Genomic DNA, 18,320 nt, shown 5'->3' on the forward strand with positions numbered 1-18,320 from the left:
ATCTGATAACTCACACCAATCTGTGTTTGATGTATAAGACCCTTTATGATAATGCTGCTCCTCCACTAAAAGAATTCATATCTTTAGGCTCTGAAACGACAGCTCGAGCCACAAGATCAATAGTGCGAGGTGAATGCAGGATCCCTAAACGCAGGACAGTATTTGGAAACTCTGCTTTTTCTTGTATGGCTGCTCGTCAGTGGAATATGTTGCCTGTAGAGTTAAAAAAACCCACAAATTTTTACACGTTCACACGCCAAGCAAAGAAATGGCTTTTATCAAATCAAATTTGTCTTCACATCTGACCAGATATATGTATGTGTGTGTGAATATGTGTTCTAAGGTCTAAGTATTTGAAAGGTGTGAATATGAACTTTTGTACTTTTTTTTTTTTTTTTTTTTTGTGTGTGTGTGTTATGCTGTTTTTTGTTTGTAAATTCTATTACTTATGTATGTTTTATATTCTGTAGCTTAACATCAGCCTGCCCAGGGACTACGGGTGAAAATTAGCTCTTGAGCTAAAACCCGGTACAATGCATCTCTCCCTTTGAGGTTAATGTTTATTGTGCGCTGTCCCTGTCTCTTTAAGAAAAAAATTTAAAAAAAATAATAATAAAAAAAAAGAATACAAGAGGATTACCAAATCATTGTTTTAAGTGTGAAAATATAGCAACAGTAACACAGAAATTCAAAATCAATAAACCTCTGACAAGGCCCCTGAAACAATCAGGCCTTCATTTGTAAGCTTTCATTAAGTGATGAGTGATTTTTTGCTAGACAAAGAGCAGGAGAAATACCAAGTGAGTGTTTCAGAGCCAGCAAAAGCTATGAAAAGAGTGACAGAGTAAGATGCAGCCTGCTGAAGTGGCATGCATGGTTGTTGTCCACACTGAAACTACCCACTGTAGTCAAAGCACAATAAAGTCAGCTAGCCTTTTCCAAGGCCCATATTTAATCTATACTCTGGTCTCATATATATATATATATATATATATATAGATATATATATATAGATATATATAGATATAGGTTTTCCTTTCTTACTGGCTAAATGTTTTGTGCCCAATATTTAATTAGATTGTTTTAAAATATATGAATACATTTCTCTCTGGTTTTGTTTGGCAGTAGTACTCTTTATGGTTATTAGAAGAGCAGAAATTAAAATCACAAAATTAAAAATTAATATGCACAGACTAAATTTTAATTGGTAAGATGAATCTAAACTCAGTAATTGTCCCAAAGTATATTGATTTACCCCATTACAATAGTCCATTTACAGTTACTATCATAAAAATACACTTACTTGTAGGTTTGAAAGTGTACATAAGGCACATTTAATGTCCAACATCAAATATTTTAGCGAAATGTATATTTTAGAATTATTGCGCTTCTATTGCGTCCCGTCTGTTTAGCGTGCATGCGCGCAGCAGCGCTCGTTCAATGTGAAGTTTAGCCTCAAAATGGAAATATTTGCATTACTTTCTAACATTTACAGATGGAGAATAAACTTGTGAAAAGTAAGTTATGCACTAAGGAAAACACCATGTCTCAAACGCATAAAATAGCACAAAATGTATGACGTTTCCTATGGTGGATCGATTTGATCCATGATCGACCTCTAGGGCTGCTTAAGAAAAGCGTGCACGCTAAATTATCTTGACTAGGTGAACCTGGATTGAATTAGCGGGACTGCGTGAACTTCAATTACCTTTTATGAAACCGTTTTAGCCCAAACTCATTTGTTAGGTTAATTCAAGTCAGGTTTTGGAGTTTAATCCTCGCTTTTCTTAGCATCGTTTATGAAACAGCCCTCAGGTGATTGTCATTAGACTAATTAATTGCTGCTCAAAATGAACTCTGAATGTGTTTGTTACTCACACCCTGACGAAGGGAAAATCAGCAGCAATGTGTAGGTGTGCAGACTGTGCACTTGTCACCTGTTTTAATATTTAAACAAGTTTTTTTTAATAAAAGTTTTTTTAAAAAAGTTTTCTATAGGATTTGAGTGCCTTGGACCATCCTTAATTTTACTAGTTGAACTATGCCTTGCACCCAAAGAGCATCGAGACAGAACTCATACCCCATGCAGCACTTATTTTGCATTTTTTTGCTTTGAGATATATATACATATAAAATAATGATAGTCTATTATACCCTGGATGAGACAAAAACCTGATAGAACATTAATGGACTTACAGAGCTCTTCTGGAGGTTTTGATGACTGCCGATAATCTAATGAGACACTCGTCTGATCTCTTGAATTTCTGAAGATCAAACTCCTCCAGCTCTTCCTCTGATGTCAACAACACAAAGACCAAAGCAGACCACTGGGCAGGTGAAAGGTCACCAGATGAGAGACTTCCTTTGCTAAGGTGGGTCTGGATCTCCTTCACCAGAGTTTGGTCGTTCAGTTCATTCAGACAGTAGAACAGATTGATGGATCTCTCTGCAGGCAGATTATCTTCTAATTTCTGCTTGATGTATTGAACTATTTCCTTGTTGCTCTGGTCATTGTCATCTTGCTGTGTTAACAGACCCCGTAAGAGTCGTCGATTGGACTGGAGCGACAGACCAAGGAGAAAGCGAAGGAAAAGGTCCAGGTGTCCATTGTCACTCTCGAGCGCCTTGTCCACTGCAGTCTTGAGAAAATCAATCAAGGTTTCATTTTTGTTTTTCTGTCCTGTAGACTCGTGATCAAACACACTTGTCTTGTTGATGTCTAGAAACAGATGTGCATAAAGGGCTGCAATAAACTCTTGAATGCTCAAGTGAACAAAGCAGTACATGGTACCAAGAGTGATTCCTGTTTCCTCCTTAAAGATCTGGGTACACATGCCTGAGTACACTGATGCCTTATAGACGTCAATACCACAGGCTTCCAGGTCTGTGTCATAGAAAATCACATTGTTTCTTTCCAGCTGATGAAATGCCAGTTTTCCCAGTGAAAGGATGGCATCTTTATCCCAGGAAACATCTGCTGTGTATTCCCCATCATACTTTCTGCGGCTCTGCTGGATCTGAAAGCGGAGAAAGTGTGTGTACATTTGTGTCAGAGTCTTGGGAGTGTCTTCAGTATTGGATTCCTGCTGTGTTTTAGAGATCTCATCAGCCTGATTGATTTTCACATCATTATTTCTTTTCTCCTCCAGAATGTTCTGGAGAACAGTGGCTGAAATCCAGCAGAAGACTGGGATGTGGCACATGATAAAGAGACTCTTTGATTTTTTAACATGATCAATGATTGTGTTGGCCTGATTCTGATCCGTGAATCTTTTTTTGAAGTACTCTTCCTTTTGTGCATCATTGAATCCTCGTATCTCTGTCAGCCGGTCGATACAGTCAGGAGGAATCTTACTGGCAGCTGCTGGTCTGGTGGTGATCCAGACGAGAGCAGAAGGAAGCATATTTCCCTTCATGAGGTTCGTTAGGAGAACATCCAGAGAGGCTGGTGACGATACATCACTCCACGTCTCATTACAATCAAACTTCAGAGGAAGACGACATTCATCCAATCCATCAAGGATGAACAGGGTTTTTAACTCAATCCTTCTTGTAAGGTTCAGTCCTTTTGTCTCTGGGAAAAATTGAGTTATAAGGTCCATCAAACTTAGTTTTTTCTCCATTAAGTTCATCTCTCTGAATGGAAGAGGAAATAATAATCTGATATCTTGATTTTCTTTTCCTTCAGCCCAGTCCAGAACAAACTTTTGCACAGAGACTGATTTTCCAATGCCAGCGACTCCTTTTGTCAGTACAGTTTGGATCTCCTTGTCTTCTTCAGGAGCTTCAAACAATTGTGTGCATTTAACCTGTATCTCTTGAGATTCATGATGCCTGGAAGCAAATTCAATCTGTCTGACCTCATGTTCAGTATTGACCTGTTCACTGCCACCCTGAGTGATATAGAGATCTGTGTAGATGTTATTCAGAAGTGTGGAGTCACCTTGCTTTGCAATTCCTTCAAACACACGTTGATACTTCTTCTTTAGTCCACATTTGAGCTGATTAATGAAGATCAGCTCATCTAAACACAGGAACAAAAAATAGATAGTTTTAGTCTTAATTTTCTCTCCTACATTTATAAGTGTCAATCTGACAGATGATCATGAGTCTCTGACCTTCTAGAGCATCAGCAGCTTCATCTTGCTTCATCTCTCTCAGGTAATATAGTGTGAGATCAAGAGCTGCTGCTTTGGTACTGCATCCATTCTCATTAAAGTCCTTCACAAAGTATTGTGTGTTCTCTTTTTGTAATATTTTCTTAAACTTTTCAAGTTCATTCTTCAGAAATGTGATAATTTTGCTCTCAAGATCCTACAAACAAAGCAAGAAAAAAGAATACACAGAACAACACAATTTAACCAGATCCACATTTATAGTTGGTCAAAAATGTTTATTTACATGTTAAACATATTTGTAAAAGAAACCAGTTAAAAACAAACATGTTAATTTGCTGTAATTTTTAACACACAAAAACAACAAATTTACTCTTACATTTTGATTATTATTTATGGGTCTTAAAGTTTCTATTCTAGTATTTGTGCAAGTAACCTATTTGTTTGTTTTAAATATATTAAAACATTTATCAAAAATTTGTTTTCTTACCTGGAAGATCTCTGTGAGTTTTTCATTGAAATTCTTGTGTTTCCTGTGAGTCTGAACGTCTGAGACTAATGTCTTCCATTGAACCCTTTTAGCCAATAAAATAAAATACTGCATTTTCAGATAAAATATTATTATTGTTTTTAACAGAGAAGAAAACATGAGCTATTTAAAGTTTATGCTGTTAAAGTGTAGGATATATTGAAGTATAAATATATAGTGAATTCTGCATTAACAATAGGTATTTTAATATGTTGTGCAGCAGTTATGTCAGCACACTAAAATAAATAGGTATTACAAGAAACAGAATTATGATTTAAATTCAAATCATTTCAATCTTTTTGCTAATGCTCCCTTTAGGTTTTTATAGCACTGCTATTTGTAAACTGTAATGATATTTGAACGATAAAGTTTCATGATAAATATTTTCTGAAAATATTCATGGTAACACTTTACAATAACAGTACATGAATAACCATGAACTAATACCTAAATTAATAGTTACTTCAACATGAACTCATGATTAGTTAAGATATGAACTAATGAAGAGTGATCCTTAACTACGACAGGAGTCAGAAGGATTCATGCATGAAAACAGAAGCCTTAACTACGCGTTAATACATGTTTGATAATTAATGCATTAATTAACATTTAGGGGTAAACTAAATAAATCAGCCTCCATAAGAGTAAACAAGAAGTACTCTGAATTTGAATTAAACGTGATTTAATACTGTCATAATTTACACTGTAATATCATAATCTGCCATCTGCAGCTTTGTGACAAATAATTTCAATGGCACATGATTATTTAGCCATTAATTACATAGATCTGTCTAATCAAATGTGGAAAATAGACTAACTACCACTAATAAATTTAATTTGATCTAAACTGTTTTCTGATTTTTATAGTTCATTTACATTTAGTCATAGCTAAATAGTCATAGTTTATTCCCGGAACTAAAGTATGTAGGGTTTGTTTCTGGTGGGACACTCATTAGTGGCGCACGCTAGGCGTTCTCTTGGCACGTTTGCTGTGTTGCTGGCATTTTTAACTAATAAATGTTGACTGCTTTGGTAAGCCGAATTAATAATTAAATACATATTTACATGTATGTTTTATTGGGGTTTTCAGGAGGTTATGTGCAGTTATTAACTGTATTTGTATTTTTGTCGTTTAAATGTATATGCTTTGATTAGCATTAGCTTGTGGACACGCACTATTTTACATGTAAATGTGCCTTATGTGTGTCTTTACAGGTATGTTTATGGCTTGCTTCAAGTCCATATATGTTTAATTATATAAATAAAAATAAAATACAAATACTTTTTATTTTAGTTTTTTTGTACCGGGGTGTAAAGAAATAAGGATGGCACTCTATAGTGTTTATTCATATATTAGTTAATGATGTGTGATATGTGCATCATGTCATGACTTTACTTGAGGGGGCACAATCATAATTAACTCATTATTAACTAACCATATACTAACATCAACTAATGGTTTGTTAATGTATACTTATGTCATGACTTTACTTGAGGGGGCACAATTATAATTAATTCACTGTTAACTACTTACCAAATTCAGCTCATGATTATCATTAACTTACTATCAAATACACTTGTACTAACACAACTATATAAGTACTCAGCCCAGTTAAGTGATGTGTGACTTTTCAAAAAGTCAGAGAATGGAGGTACAGTATGATCACGGCCTGCGTCTGGATGGAGAGTGAACTTCTGAATCTGAATCCAGCAAATGCTCCCTGACCTTAGTTCATGTTTCCTGTTTGGTTATTTTTTTGGGAACCGATTCCTCACGAACTGATGTAAGTCACAGTAGTTTAGTTTGATAGGAAAGAATATCACAAAACAGATTAAGACCTTTTAAGATAAATAGTGTATTTAGTATTTTATATGTTTGATAAGGAGGATCAGTGAAAATAATTACAAACTAATCCTGTGCCTTTCAGTAATGTTTATAATGAAGCTGCTGATGTCAGTAGTTTAAATTCTGACAATAATAAATTGTTTAAATTTATTTCAAAGTCCAAATATGTATTATTCCTTCTTATAGAGACTGTTTGATTTAGTTTACCCTAAATGTTAATTAATGCATTAATCATCAAACATGTATTAACGCGTAGTTAAGGCTTCTGTTTTCATGCATGAATCCCTATGACTCCTGTCGTAGTTAAGGATCACTCTTCATTAGTTCATATCTTAACTAATCTTGAGTTCATGTTGAAGTAACTATTAACTCAGGTATTAGTTCATGGTTATTCATGTACTGTTATTGTAAAGTGTTACCATATTCATAATATATATAATATGTGTCCAACAATAAGAAACACATGAAATACCTTTTGTTAGTTGATGGTTTTGTCTCACTGAAGTTTGGCACTTTACCTTTTGACCGGTCACTCTTCACAGACACAGAGCTGGACACATGTGATTCTGATCTTTCACTAATGACACAAAGAGCAGAAAGATAAAACACTTTACTACAGGAGATAATATCATTTAAAAGGGTTTAATGTTGCAAATAGTAATTAAACACAGTATAGCCACACTTTTGTCCATCTATGGATGGAAGGACATATTCATGTTTGGGTTGTAAGATCAATTTTCGATGGTGAATTTATGCCTCCTTGTAATTGTATAACTGAAAAGATGCTCCAGACTGAGTTCAATAAAGAGGAAAGCAGAATAACAGACACTGTGTTCCCTGAGTTATTGTTTTATTTAAAGGGGGGGTGTGTCACACATAGTTTCTTCCAATCTAATGTTAATCTTGAGTACCTATAGAGTAGTATAGCATCCTTCATATCTCCAAAAAGTCTTTAGTTTTATCATATTCATAAAAGATACATACGCTGTACCAAGTTTTTCCGAAAACAGCCGAGCGCCCGAAGGCGTGCCGTGTGAGCGGAGCTAAAGAGTGACAAGTACGCGCAGCTTTTGTGTAGAGATCGTCTATAAACTATCAATGGTCAGCTAAACAAATATATTTAAACACACACAATACACCATCGCATTATCCCTGGATAACTTTTGAATCAATATAATGAATATAGCGTATAGTGAATGATGAATAATGAATTTATGAATTCACTGTGTTCGTGTTGTTTACATTATATGCACTTATAGGCGCCTATTGCCAACAAAACAAACATTTAATGCAATTTTACTCTCCACCTGCTGTTCTGACTCATGACCGGGATCATTACCGCTGTGACCACTCCATCTTGCAATGTTTCTGAGGTGAAAGAAGGCTGTTTTTGTAACATATGAAATATCGCATATGTTACAAAAACAGCCTTCTTTCACCTCAGAAACATTGCTAAGATACGGAATATGTTATCTATTTCTGATGCAGAAAAGTTAGTTCATGCATTCATGACATCTAGACTAGATTACTGTAATGCATTACTAGCTGGTTGTCCTGCTTTCTCAATAAACAAGCTACAATTAGTACAAAATGCAGCTGCTAGAGTTCTTACCAAGTCAAGAAAATATGATCATATAACACCAATTTTATCATCTCTACACTGGTTACCTATTAAGTTCTGTATCGATTATAAAGTATTGCTAATGACCTATAAGGCTCTAAATGGTTTAGCTCCTGTGTACTTAACCGAACTTCTATCGCCCTACAATCCTTCATGCTCCTTAAGATCAGAAAACTCTGGACTTCTGGTTGTACCTAGGATATCTAAGTCCACTAAAGGAGGGAGAGCATTTTCACATTTGGCTCCGAAACTCTGGAATAGCCTTCCTGATAATGTTCGGGGCTCAGACTCGCTCACCCAGTATAAATCTAGATTAAAGACGCATTTCTTTAACCAAGCATTCACATAATGCATCTCATATCAAATTGATTGCACATAACCATCTTTGCTTAATGTTATGAACAGCAGCTACGCTAATTATTCTCCATTTGCTTTTCTGTTTTACCTCGGGACACCATCTCAAACAAGTGTCTCACAGCAGCCTCCGAGCGAACGCACAGAGTAACGTTATAACATAATTTTCAACACACTCAAATGTATCTAATATGATAAACAGAGCTGCGTTACCTCATACTCATGAAAAAGTGGAAGCGGAGCCGGCGACTGTGTCATAATAAAAGTCCCAATGCTTATGAGGCGTGTGTTGCGCAATCGCTCCAGCTCCTCGTTCAGCTCCCACAACACTCGCTCCTGCTCTGCTTCATGCTACAGTAACATTAATAATCACTGGACTTAGATGTTTTTTAAAAGACTCCACAGATCCCATAGTTCTCAACTTTAAAGGAAGAGAGTTCCAGAGTCTTGGAGCCACTACAGAAAGCACGATCATCTTTTGTCTTAGGACCTGTTCTGGGAATAGTCAGAAGGTCTTGGCCTGAAGACGTCAGCGACCGATCAGGGGTGTGTGCATGTAAAAGATCCTGTATATACGAGGGTGCTTGACCATGCAAGGCCCTGTAAGTAATAACTAAAATTTTGAAATGCACATTAGCTTTAAGCACATGAGTAAAGTGTGACCTCCTGCTGGACCTAGTCAAAAGACTAGCAGCTGCATTCTGTACAACTTGTAATCGATCCATAGAAGATTTGTTTAAACACGTGTACAAAACATTACAATAATCCAATCGTGAAGAAAAAAAGCATGAACAAGCATCTCCATTTCTTTTTTCGAAACCAATATTCCTGAGATGGAAAAAACAGGAAAAAACTACAGACTTTACATGACTGTTACATTGATCTGTTAAAAATGACACCCAAATGTCTTATGTCACCACAATCAGAGGATGACAGACCACCAATAACCTGCTTAATCTTAGGGGTAATGTTGTCTGGGGCAATAATCAACACCTCAGTTTTATCTGTATTAAGTTGCAGAAAATTAAGTCTGCCATCCAATTGTTAATGGAGACTAAACATTCCTGCAAAAGAGTCAGTTTGCCTACTCTATCAGGACTAAAAGACATATATAATTGAATGTCATCAGCATAAAAATTATAAAATATTATTTTTAAACTGCGAATTATCTTGACAAGAGGAAGCATATACAGATTAAAAAGCATGGGGCCGAGCACAGAACCTTGTGGCACACCACAGGACAAAGAAACAGATTTTGACATGAAAGAACCTATGGATACAGAAAAACTCCTGTCAGAAAGATAAAAAGAAAACCAGTCCAGAGCTGACCCAGAGATGCCCACCAGAGAGTTCAGTCTACCAATCAGAGTACAGTGGTCAACAGTGTCAAACGCTGCGCTAAGATCTAACAAAACCAGCACAGAACATTGACCTGTATCAGCAGACATCAGAATATCATTTGAAACCCTAAGGAGGGCCGTTTCAGTTGAATGGTTTTTACGAAAGCCAGACTGAAATTTATCACAGATATTACGGGCCTCCAGAAAATAATTTTTTATGACTTTTTCTAAGATTTTAGAGATAAACGGCAGTTTAGAAATAGGCCTATAATTGTTAAATGATGTAGCATCAAGATTGCTCTTTTTCAAGAGAGGCTGAACAACAGCATGTTTAAAACAACTAGGAACCTGGCCTAGTCTACGAGATAAGTTTATAATTGAAGCTGTAGCATTACTGTAGCAACTGTAGCATTACCCCCCCCCCCCCCCATTTAATTAATTTCCATTACAATTATCTAAGCTGATGTAACACAAAACATGAAATGCCTTTCAGTAGCTGATGGCACACCAAGACTAAATATGTATTATAAAAAACACATGAAATACCATTTGTTAGTTGATGGTTTTCTCTCACTGAATTTTGATCCTTCAGCTTTTGACCAGAAACTCTTCAGAGACTCAAAGCTGGAAAAATTAGCAGAAAGATAAAACACTTTACTACAGGAAATTCTTCAGTCTCATTTGAAAGGGTTTAATGTTGCAAATAGTAATTAAATGCAGTATAGCCACACTATTGTCCATCTATGACTGAAGATGGATGGAAGGACATAATTTATGTTTGGGTTGTAAGGTCTATTTTCCATGATGAATTTATGCCTAGAGCTGATGGCACACCAAAAGTAAATGGGTATTACAAAAAACTCATGAAATATGTTTTGTTAGTTGATGGTTTTCTCTCACTGAATCTTGGTCCTTCTTTTGACCGGTCACTCTTCACAGACACAGAGCTGTAAATAAACACTGTTGACTGCAGTAACCAGATGACTAACATACAGACTAATATATGTAAAATACTAAAACTAAACTCACCTCTAGAATCTGTAACACTGAATAATTTAACAATGTGCAGTAAATGAGAGTCTGAGAAATAAATGAAAACCTTCTCAATTTCTTATATCTCTAAATTACTATTTCTTAATATCCACTGATTTAGATTTTAAAGAGTGAACATTTCAGGTGTTTATTCTTCATCATTTCCAGCTATTTGTTTTTCAGTGTTCAGTTTTAGTAATTCCCAGTGGTCATCAAGTGTGATGTTAAAATGATTTGTTCACAGTCTTAAACATCTACAGTCATGTAGAAGCTCTGAACGTTAGTTAGTTATTAACTGTGACATTGTCTATAAAGCCCTGTTTGACATGTATATTTGACTTGTTCTAATTAAAGTTTCCACATTATTTACATTCACTATCCACTAAACAAGCACCTTTAAACTGTAATGAAATACACTTTAATCAGGGTTTGTACAGGACTATATGGTACATTAAACATATTTAACTGTGATAAATGTTCCTGTACATTAAATATGAAACATTTTTAACCTGCGACAATCTAGAAACATTCATAGGAAGTTGTGAATTGTTTTGCACAGCATTAGACATGTCAATGGTGAGAGAAAACACTCCTTGTTGATCAGGCTGTTCTTTACAGGACAAACCTGAAACTCCAGTAGAGTTTAAAATGATTGTGTGAAAACAGACGCAGTCTTACCTCTGTTTCTCTGAGAGACTCATCTTAGAGAGAGAGTCCTTTCCTCGCTCCTCTGACATTACTGCAGATAAACTGACACTGAAAACAGCTCAGCTCTGGTGTCTCTGTCGCTGAAGACCATCAGATGCTCAGCATGACCTGGACATGACAATGAGTGACTGAGATTAATATCAGGATACTTCAGAGGGAGAAATGATGAGGAAAAATAAGAACTAATGTTGAGTTAAACTTTTGGAAAAGCAAGTGCAAAATGTGGAAACAAGAGCAAAGGGAAAAACAACACAAGTATATAAAATATGAAAATATGAGCAGAAAACATGATTTGTGTGCGATTTCGATAACTTTGAATCCATGTTTCAGTTTTGTGCAATATCAAATACATGTTCAAAATTTTGGTTTTGTGTTGTTTTTTTTGTTTTTTTTTTATTCATGCTTATTTTTCAATTCATTTTCAATTCATTAATTTTTCAGTTTTGTGCAATATATTTTTAAATGCATTTTAAAATTTTTGATTCATACATATTTTTTTTTTTTTATCCGAGACTGCAAAATATTTGACAGGAAATTGATCCCATGTCTTAGGGAGGGTTTTATAATCACCGAGGGCCAGTTAAAAGGGGTTGAGGGGCATATGGTCTCCAAGAAAGCTTGATTTCTCTGATCTAAGTGCACTTCAAGACGTTTTCTTGTCTTGTCTCTTCCCCTCCTCAAGCTGAGCTTTGACTGACTCATTTTCATCTGTGAAGAAAGTAAACATGATATTTATATGTTTTATGAATCATTTTCTTAGACAAGTTCATTTACTGAAGGCTAACGAGGAATGCTAGGTAACAGTTTAATAAATTCATTCATAATATGTGCACATCCATTATTAATCTTAACTAATATGATAAAAACAGCTTTGTTAATGTTTATTGTCCCTCACATTAGTTAATTACATGAATCAGGTAAATTATAAGCAATTCAAAATGGCGAAATTAGACAAAAGTTCATTAGTTTGCATTCCTGATTATTTTTGTCGGTAGTTTAATATTTCTATCCTAAAACAGCTGTCAAATATGAATATGTTTAGTTTATATCATCTAATCTCGCACTTTATGACCGTTAACCGAAGCGTCGCTGGAATTCCCGCTCAACAGCTTCTGTGAACATAAACTCCGCCTTCTTTGATTTGATTGGTCATCTCAAATATTCTGACAGTGACGTCAGACCGCTGTTATTAATGTCTATAAAATTAATGTCCATAAAACTGTTTGTTTTAGTAATTCCTGGCTGTTTCTTGATCGTTTGTTATTCTTTTACAACAGGTATAAGTTATAACTTATGTTAATTTATAACTGAACATATCATGTTAATAATCATAATCATAATCACACAAACTCATATGAAATCCATTTATATTCCCTCAAATAACTGTAATGGTGTCAGTATTAAAGCTTACTTCAGCAGTACAGACGGTCTTGTCCTGCAGGAACAGAATCCAGAAGTCTCTGAAACACTTTCAGTTTGAGACTCACCTGTGCTCCTGTTTGTCACGTGGTGCGAATCAATCTTTGATCAGATCAGTCTATTTTATCTGAAGACTGTTAATGTTTAATAGCGATCTGAAGAAGTATGTATGTATGGACACTTTACGGGAGAGGATTTTTTATTAAGGATATAAATACACATGTAAACAACTCACAACAGATGTTATATCACATGAGATATCACATCAGGGACAGTAATTATATCTTTCTGAAAGAGTGTCTAATCTTCCTTTTCCTGAGAGAAAGACTGAACAAAAGAAAACATTCCCTATTGCCATTTCACAGGGTTGTGTCAAAGAGAAATATGAGCGTAAAGATTCAACTGAGTTTTTAAAAAGTGCAACAGGTGAGGAGAGATAAGTCTCTTTAGAGCCAGGAATTAAACTCTTTCTTAGCAATTACAGGATTAAAGTTTGATCTCACGCATTGACGTCTTTACAAATAATTACACCCAAATAACTTGAGACTTAACAGGAATATTGTACAGGGATGAGGCAGAACAAGATTTTATGGGAAGCAGTTCACATTTATCAAAATTCAAAGTTAGACCAGAAGATTTAGAGAAAACTTTGATATGATGAACAGCAATAGAGATCTGCAAATCATCTTTTAGGAAGTGTTGTGTCATCAGCTAATTGACTTATGAGAATATTTTATCAACTATATTAATCCTTTGTAACTATTCAACAAAAGAGGTGAGGAGTTGAGGTGAACCCCTCTGAACAAGTCAAACCTTGGAGAGGTTCCAGAAAGAAAGGTTTAGATTGATAAATAATAAGTATTTTGGGTGAACTATCCCTTTAACTTAATCTTGTCCTGACCGCTCCTCTGCTCCTGTCAGGTCACTGAAGGTCAGTGATATCTCTGCTGGTGTGATGACGGCTCTTTTCTGCTCACCGCTGTCGGCCCTGTGCCGTCAGGTGTATTCTGGCATACTGAAGCTTTCGCACAGGAAGGTCTGTGTCAGCTCCACTCACGACTCTGTCTTCTACAAATGCACCCACAGACAGGCTCAGAGTGTTCTGATGACCTTTGACCTCTACTCCACCACACACGCCTCCTCCAACATTGGCCCTCAGAAAGGTCAGGTACTGGAGTCTGTTAATGCTTTATTTCATCAAGCTCCTTGAACAGATAATCTTCCTCTAATCTTCTACTCTGGAGTAACATGTTCTCTTGTCGCTGTAGGAGCGTTTCTGGATGAGATTGTGACGCGTGAAGCTCCACTGAGGGTTCTGGAGTTGGGGACACACTGTGGCTACGCTTCCGTCAGGATTCTCCATCTGCTCCCTCTGTCTGTAGAGCTGGATCCTCTGACAGCAGATCGAGGAGAGGAGATCATACTACTGCAGCTTCAAAAACCAGCAGGTGTTACATCATCACTTTCATTATGTAATAGAAGAATTTGATCATTAGTTTGATCTGAGTGCATTGCCTTAATTCAGTTAATTACTGAAATATCTTGCTCATTATTGCTGCTGCTAAAACACTCATCATGGTAAAACGAGCTCAGCATGTTCTTGCTCAGTTTCAGGTGCTGACATGCTCCTCGGCTGAGGCCATCTCTTCTTCACCCTCTCACACTGGGAATGATGGTCTGGATCTGGTTCTAATGGATCATGACCCTGAGCTTTACCTTCAAGACCTGCTGGCCTTACAGAGAGGGAATCTGCTCTCTACCTCCTGTGTTGTGTTGATCAACAGAGCTCTGACGCCTGGAGCTCCAGACCTTCTGGAGTATGTGACAGCCAGACCGCAGAGCTTCAGCGTGGGCAGACAACTCCATGGACTGATGGAGATACGCTGCCATACAGGAATGAGTCCTCAAACCCACAACTGAGTTGTTACGCTTAACATTATTAGCTTAAAGATTTTATGAGGAAACAAACTCGTGAATCTACAATAAATAATATAAGTGGAAATTTCATAACGTATAGAGATAAATGTGGATATTTCAAATATAAGGTACGTCAGATCTCCATATCATATGATAAATGATTAGGTGGAGGAAAAAGAAAAGAATCACTCCACCTGGAGAAGTGGGCAGACGGTTTCTTTATAACAGTTTTCTATGGGAGGATAACACTGAACATGTAAGCGTGTTGTTCATATTCTGGGCTCATCTGCACGTAGATATTATGCTTTATTAATATGGTGTTTACTGAGTTTGGTCTGTTAATATCACTGTCTTAGTACATTAAGCCACATTAAGAGCTTTTTCATGTTAATGTTTTTAGAAAGTCCTATTTTTTCTTGTCCACTGGTTGTTATTAAGCGCGAACATTGATTGCACAAATTGAACTGTTTTTTTGTTTTTTTTCTAAAAAGACCCAACAGCTTGAAAATTATCTTTAATGTTCATATACTTATTATACTTATCATAATTATTATTCAGTTATAATTAGCTAAAGCTGATAGTACTTCTTTATTACTGAAAGAAAGCCGGAAATACAGCTTGACTAAGTGATCTGTCATGTCCTCTATCAGTATATAATGGACACTGATCGAATGTGTTTATTCTCAACATTTTGACTTTTTTTCTCTAAAGTTTTTTCTTGCAACAAGTTCATCATTGAAACAACATTGTATTTCAAATTTTTTTTTCTTGAAAAACAGTTTAATTTCTCATAATGACTAACCTTGAGATGGTTTATTGTTTTATTATTGTTTGGCCCTAATCCTCTTCCGTAGTATTTCAGATAGATTGAAAGATTGAAAAAAGAAATGATAGTTAATTTTTACCATATGTGGCTGACTAACTATTTTTCAGTATTGAAAAAGAGAAAAACAGCAAATTTTTACGTTCACTAGGGTAGTTTAAAACCAACACAACAAAATATCTGTACAGTTATAAATATAACCCAAAAAAATGGGGTTGTAAAGTTGCCTTAGAACAGTGTTTCTCAACCCTGGTCCTGAAGGACCCCCAACACTGCAGGTTTTTTCTTTCTCCCTAATTAAACACACCTGATTCAACTCATCAGCTCATTAGAAGAAACTCCACTACCTGAAATGAGTGTGTCAGACAGAGGAGACTTTCAAAATGTGTAGTGTTGGGGGTCCTCCAGGACCAGGGTTGAGAAACACTGCCTTAGAACATTAAAATATGGAGGTCAAATTGACCCACGCACATCACTAATGTAACAGACATTTTTGTGTACATTTACACTTACACACACAAATTATATTGTCTATGTAAAAAAAAAAAAAGTGTATATGTTAAAACATTTTGCCTGCATGTTCATGACCCTAAATGAAGAAAAAAGTCACAAAATTTCAAGAAAAAAAAAACAAAAAAAAAAACAGGTTAACTGATATTTCCGACAACTCAAAAATCAAAATGGTAAAATTGACCCACAACAGCACATGAGGGTTCAGCAGGAGAATCTCTGCATCTGCTTATGGAGCTTCAATAAAGTGAACTTTTCACACAAAAATAGTTGCTCTTAACTGTATATTTATCATTTTATTTCCATGCGAATGTAAATGTGGTGAAAGAGAAGAATATAATTTCTAAACAAAATGCATTAGACTCTCTAGACCAGAGCAAGTGAAGGAACAAAATACTGTTAACTGGTAAAAATGTTTAGATGGTCTGTAGAGGAGAAGAGACTCCATCCACAGAACAAACACAATATACTGTAGATCTGTGCTTTAACAACAGAGACACACATAGACAAAACATTATAAAATAAAACAAAATTACAAAAATAAACAAATATATTCTGGGCATAAAATGTAGGTTTAAAAAAAGCTTTTTTTAACATGCGAATTTGATTGTAGACTTACTTTATATCATGTTATATCATTTATGTTCTATACTTGACAATCACATTTATGATTAGACACATTTTTATCATTATGGATGAGTTTAATCCAAACATTATTATATTTGTAGGCCTGATACTGAAGATTTCTGCTGACAGACTCATCTGAGCTTCTTCCTCCTGTTCCTCCTTTAAATAACACAAAACCATCATCTGAATATTAAAGCAACATTAATCGTTCAATATCGCATGTTTCTGATACTCATGCTAACACACATGCTGCTTTATTTAACTGTAAATCTGAGTCTCTTCCACCTGTATGAAACACATTTACACATTAATCACACATTTATTTCTCCTCATAGACGCAGTAGAGACTCTTCTGTGGATCATCTGATGGTCACTGATCCTCTCATTATCATTTCACAGATTTAAACTGATGTAAACGATCCATCAGGGACGTTTGGTGATTAAAATATATCTACTCTGTAAGAAGGAACAGAAGAGAAAACAATCAGTGTTCAGTGGAACAAACTGCTAATTACTGATAATTATTGTTTTTGAGTAAAAAGAAGTTACATTAAATTCCTGTAATCAGATTAATTACAGACTTTACATGATCTTGCAGAGATTTTTCTCAAACAATATTTGTGTTTTAAATACATTTAAAACATGAATGACTTTTCAAACTGAAATGATTCACTTCTACTGACACAGTTAATAAAGCAGGTGTTGTTGAATAAAGCTTTATATTTTGTTCTCACACAAACCCTTTATTGCATTAAAGCTTAATGATAATTTCCTTTCATGAATATCTGAAAGGTTTGTTCTCATATCAGAGGTGATGAAGATCTTTAATATCACAGTGATGTTTCCTCACCTCAGGACACAGTTTGAGTCTCGTAGCACGTCACTGAGCTGCTGCTCTGAGTCTCCTATCTTATTCTCTCTCAGATCAAGGTCTTTTAAAAACTGCAGTGCTTTTGATTTAGTCAAAGACTGAGTTAAAGAAGAAACATCTGTAATACCACAGTAACGTAGACTAGAAACAAACAGAGGAAGAGAGATTATCTTACAAACAAATCATTAAAGTGAAGAATTTTACTCAAATATAATGTGAACCCAGACTCTTCATGAGATATTGAGTATAAAGTGTTTGTTTAAACTGTTGAAGTGTTAATAGTATTTCTGAATCTTTCTTCAGATGGAGAAACACAGAAAGTGCAGCGCTATAAATTATGTGACTTGAGTCCAAACTAAACTAAACAGTGAACTTTAATCACACTGTAACTGCTGTACAGTATAATGATACTAACTCTAGTTTCTCCAGCTTGAATTGTGGGTTCTTCAGTAGATCACTGAGGTTTTTCACTCCTGAATCTCCTAGTTCATTCCAGCTCAGGTTCAGCTCTCTCAGGTGTGATGGGTTTGATTTCAGAGCTGAAGTCAGGATGACACACTGTTTCTCTGTAATACTGCAATCACACAGACTGAAGAGAGAAAGAGAAA

General features: G+C 35.6%; 2 protein-coding genes across 2 annotated transcripts in view; both read right to left on the reverse strand.

Moving 5' to 3' along the window:
• The window catches only part of LOC125258704 (protein NLRC5-like), a 239,929-nt gene that overhangs the window by 69,958 nt on the left and 151,651 nt on the right, over nt 1–18,320 (reverse strand). The gene's annotated exons all lie outside the window — the stretch shown is intronic.
• On the reverse strand, nt 2,193–13,089 carry LOC125258709 (NLR family CARD domain-containing protein 3-like). Its single transcript, XM_048175697.1, has 7 exons — nt 12,957–13,089; nt 11,516–11,653; nt 10,352–10,429; nt 6,963–7,067; nt 4,606–4,690; nt 4,119–4,314; nt 2,193–4,024 (listed from the first exon to the last, which is right to left on the reverse strand). Exons 2-7 carry the CDS (start codon nt 11,572–11,574, stop codon nt 2,193–2,195), a joined length of 2,355 nt encoding a protein of 784 aa, XP_048031654.1. The 5' UTR covers nt 11,575–11,653; nt 12,957–13,089.

The sequence above is a fragment of the Megalobrama amblycephala genome, linkage group LG23 (genome assembly GCF_018812025.1).
Source record: "Megalobrama amblycephala isolate DHTTF-2021 linkage group LG23, ASM1881202v1, whole genome shotgun sequence".
Lineage (NCBI taxonomy): Eukaryota > Metazoa > Chordata > Actinopteri > Cypriniformes > Xenocyprididae > Megalobrama > Megalobrama amblycephala.

Coding starts and splice junctions, on each gene's coding strand:
- LOC125258709 (XM_048175697.1), bottom strand. CDS start 11,574: ATGTCAGAGGAGCGAGGAAAGGACTCTCTCTCTAAGATGAGTCTCTCA. Junction 10,430..11,515: donor AGTCTCTCAGAGAAACAGAG/GTAAGACTGCGT, acceptor TAATTTTTCCAG/CTTTGAGTCTCTGAAGAGTT. Junction 7,068..10,351: donor AAACCATCAACTAACAAATG/GTATTTCATGTG, acceptor TTGTGTCATTAG/TGAAAGATCAGAATCACATG.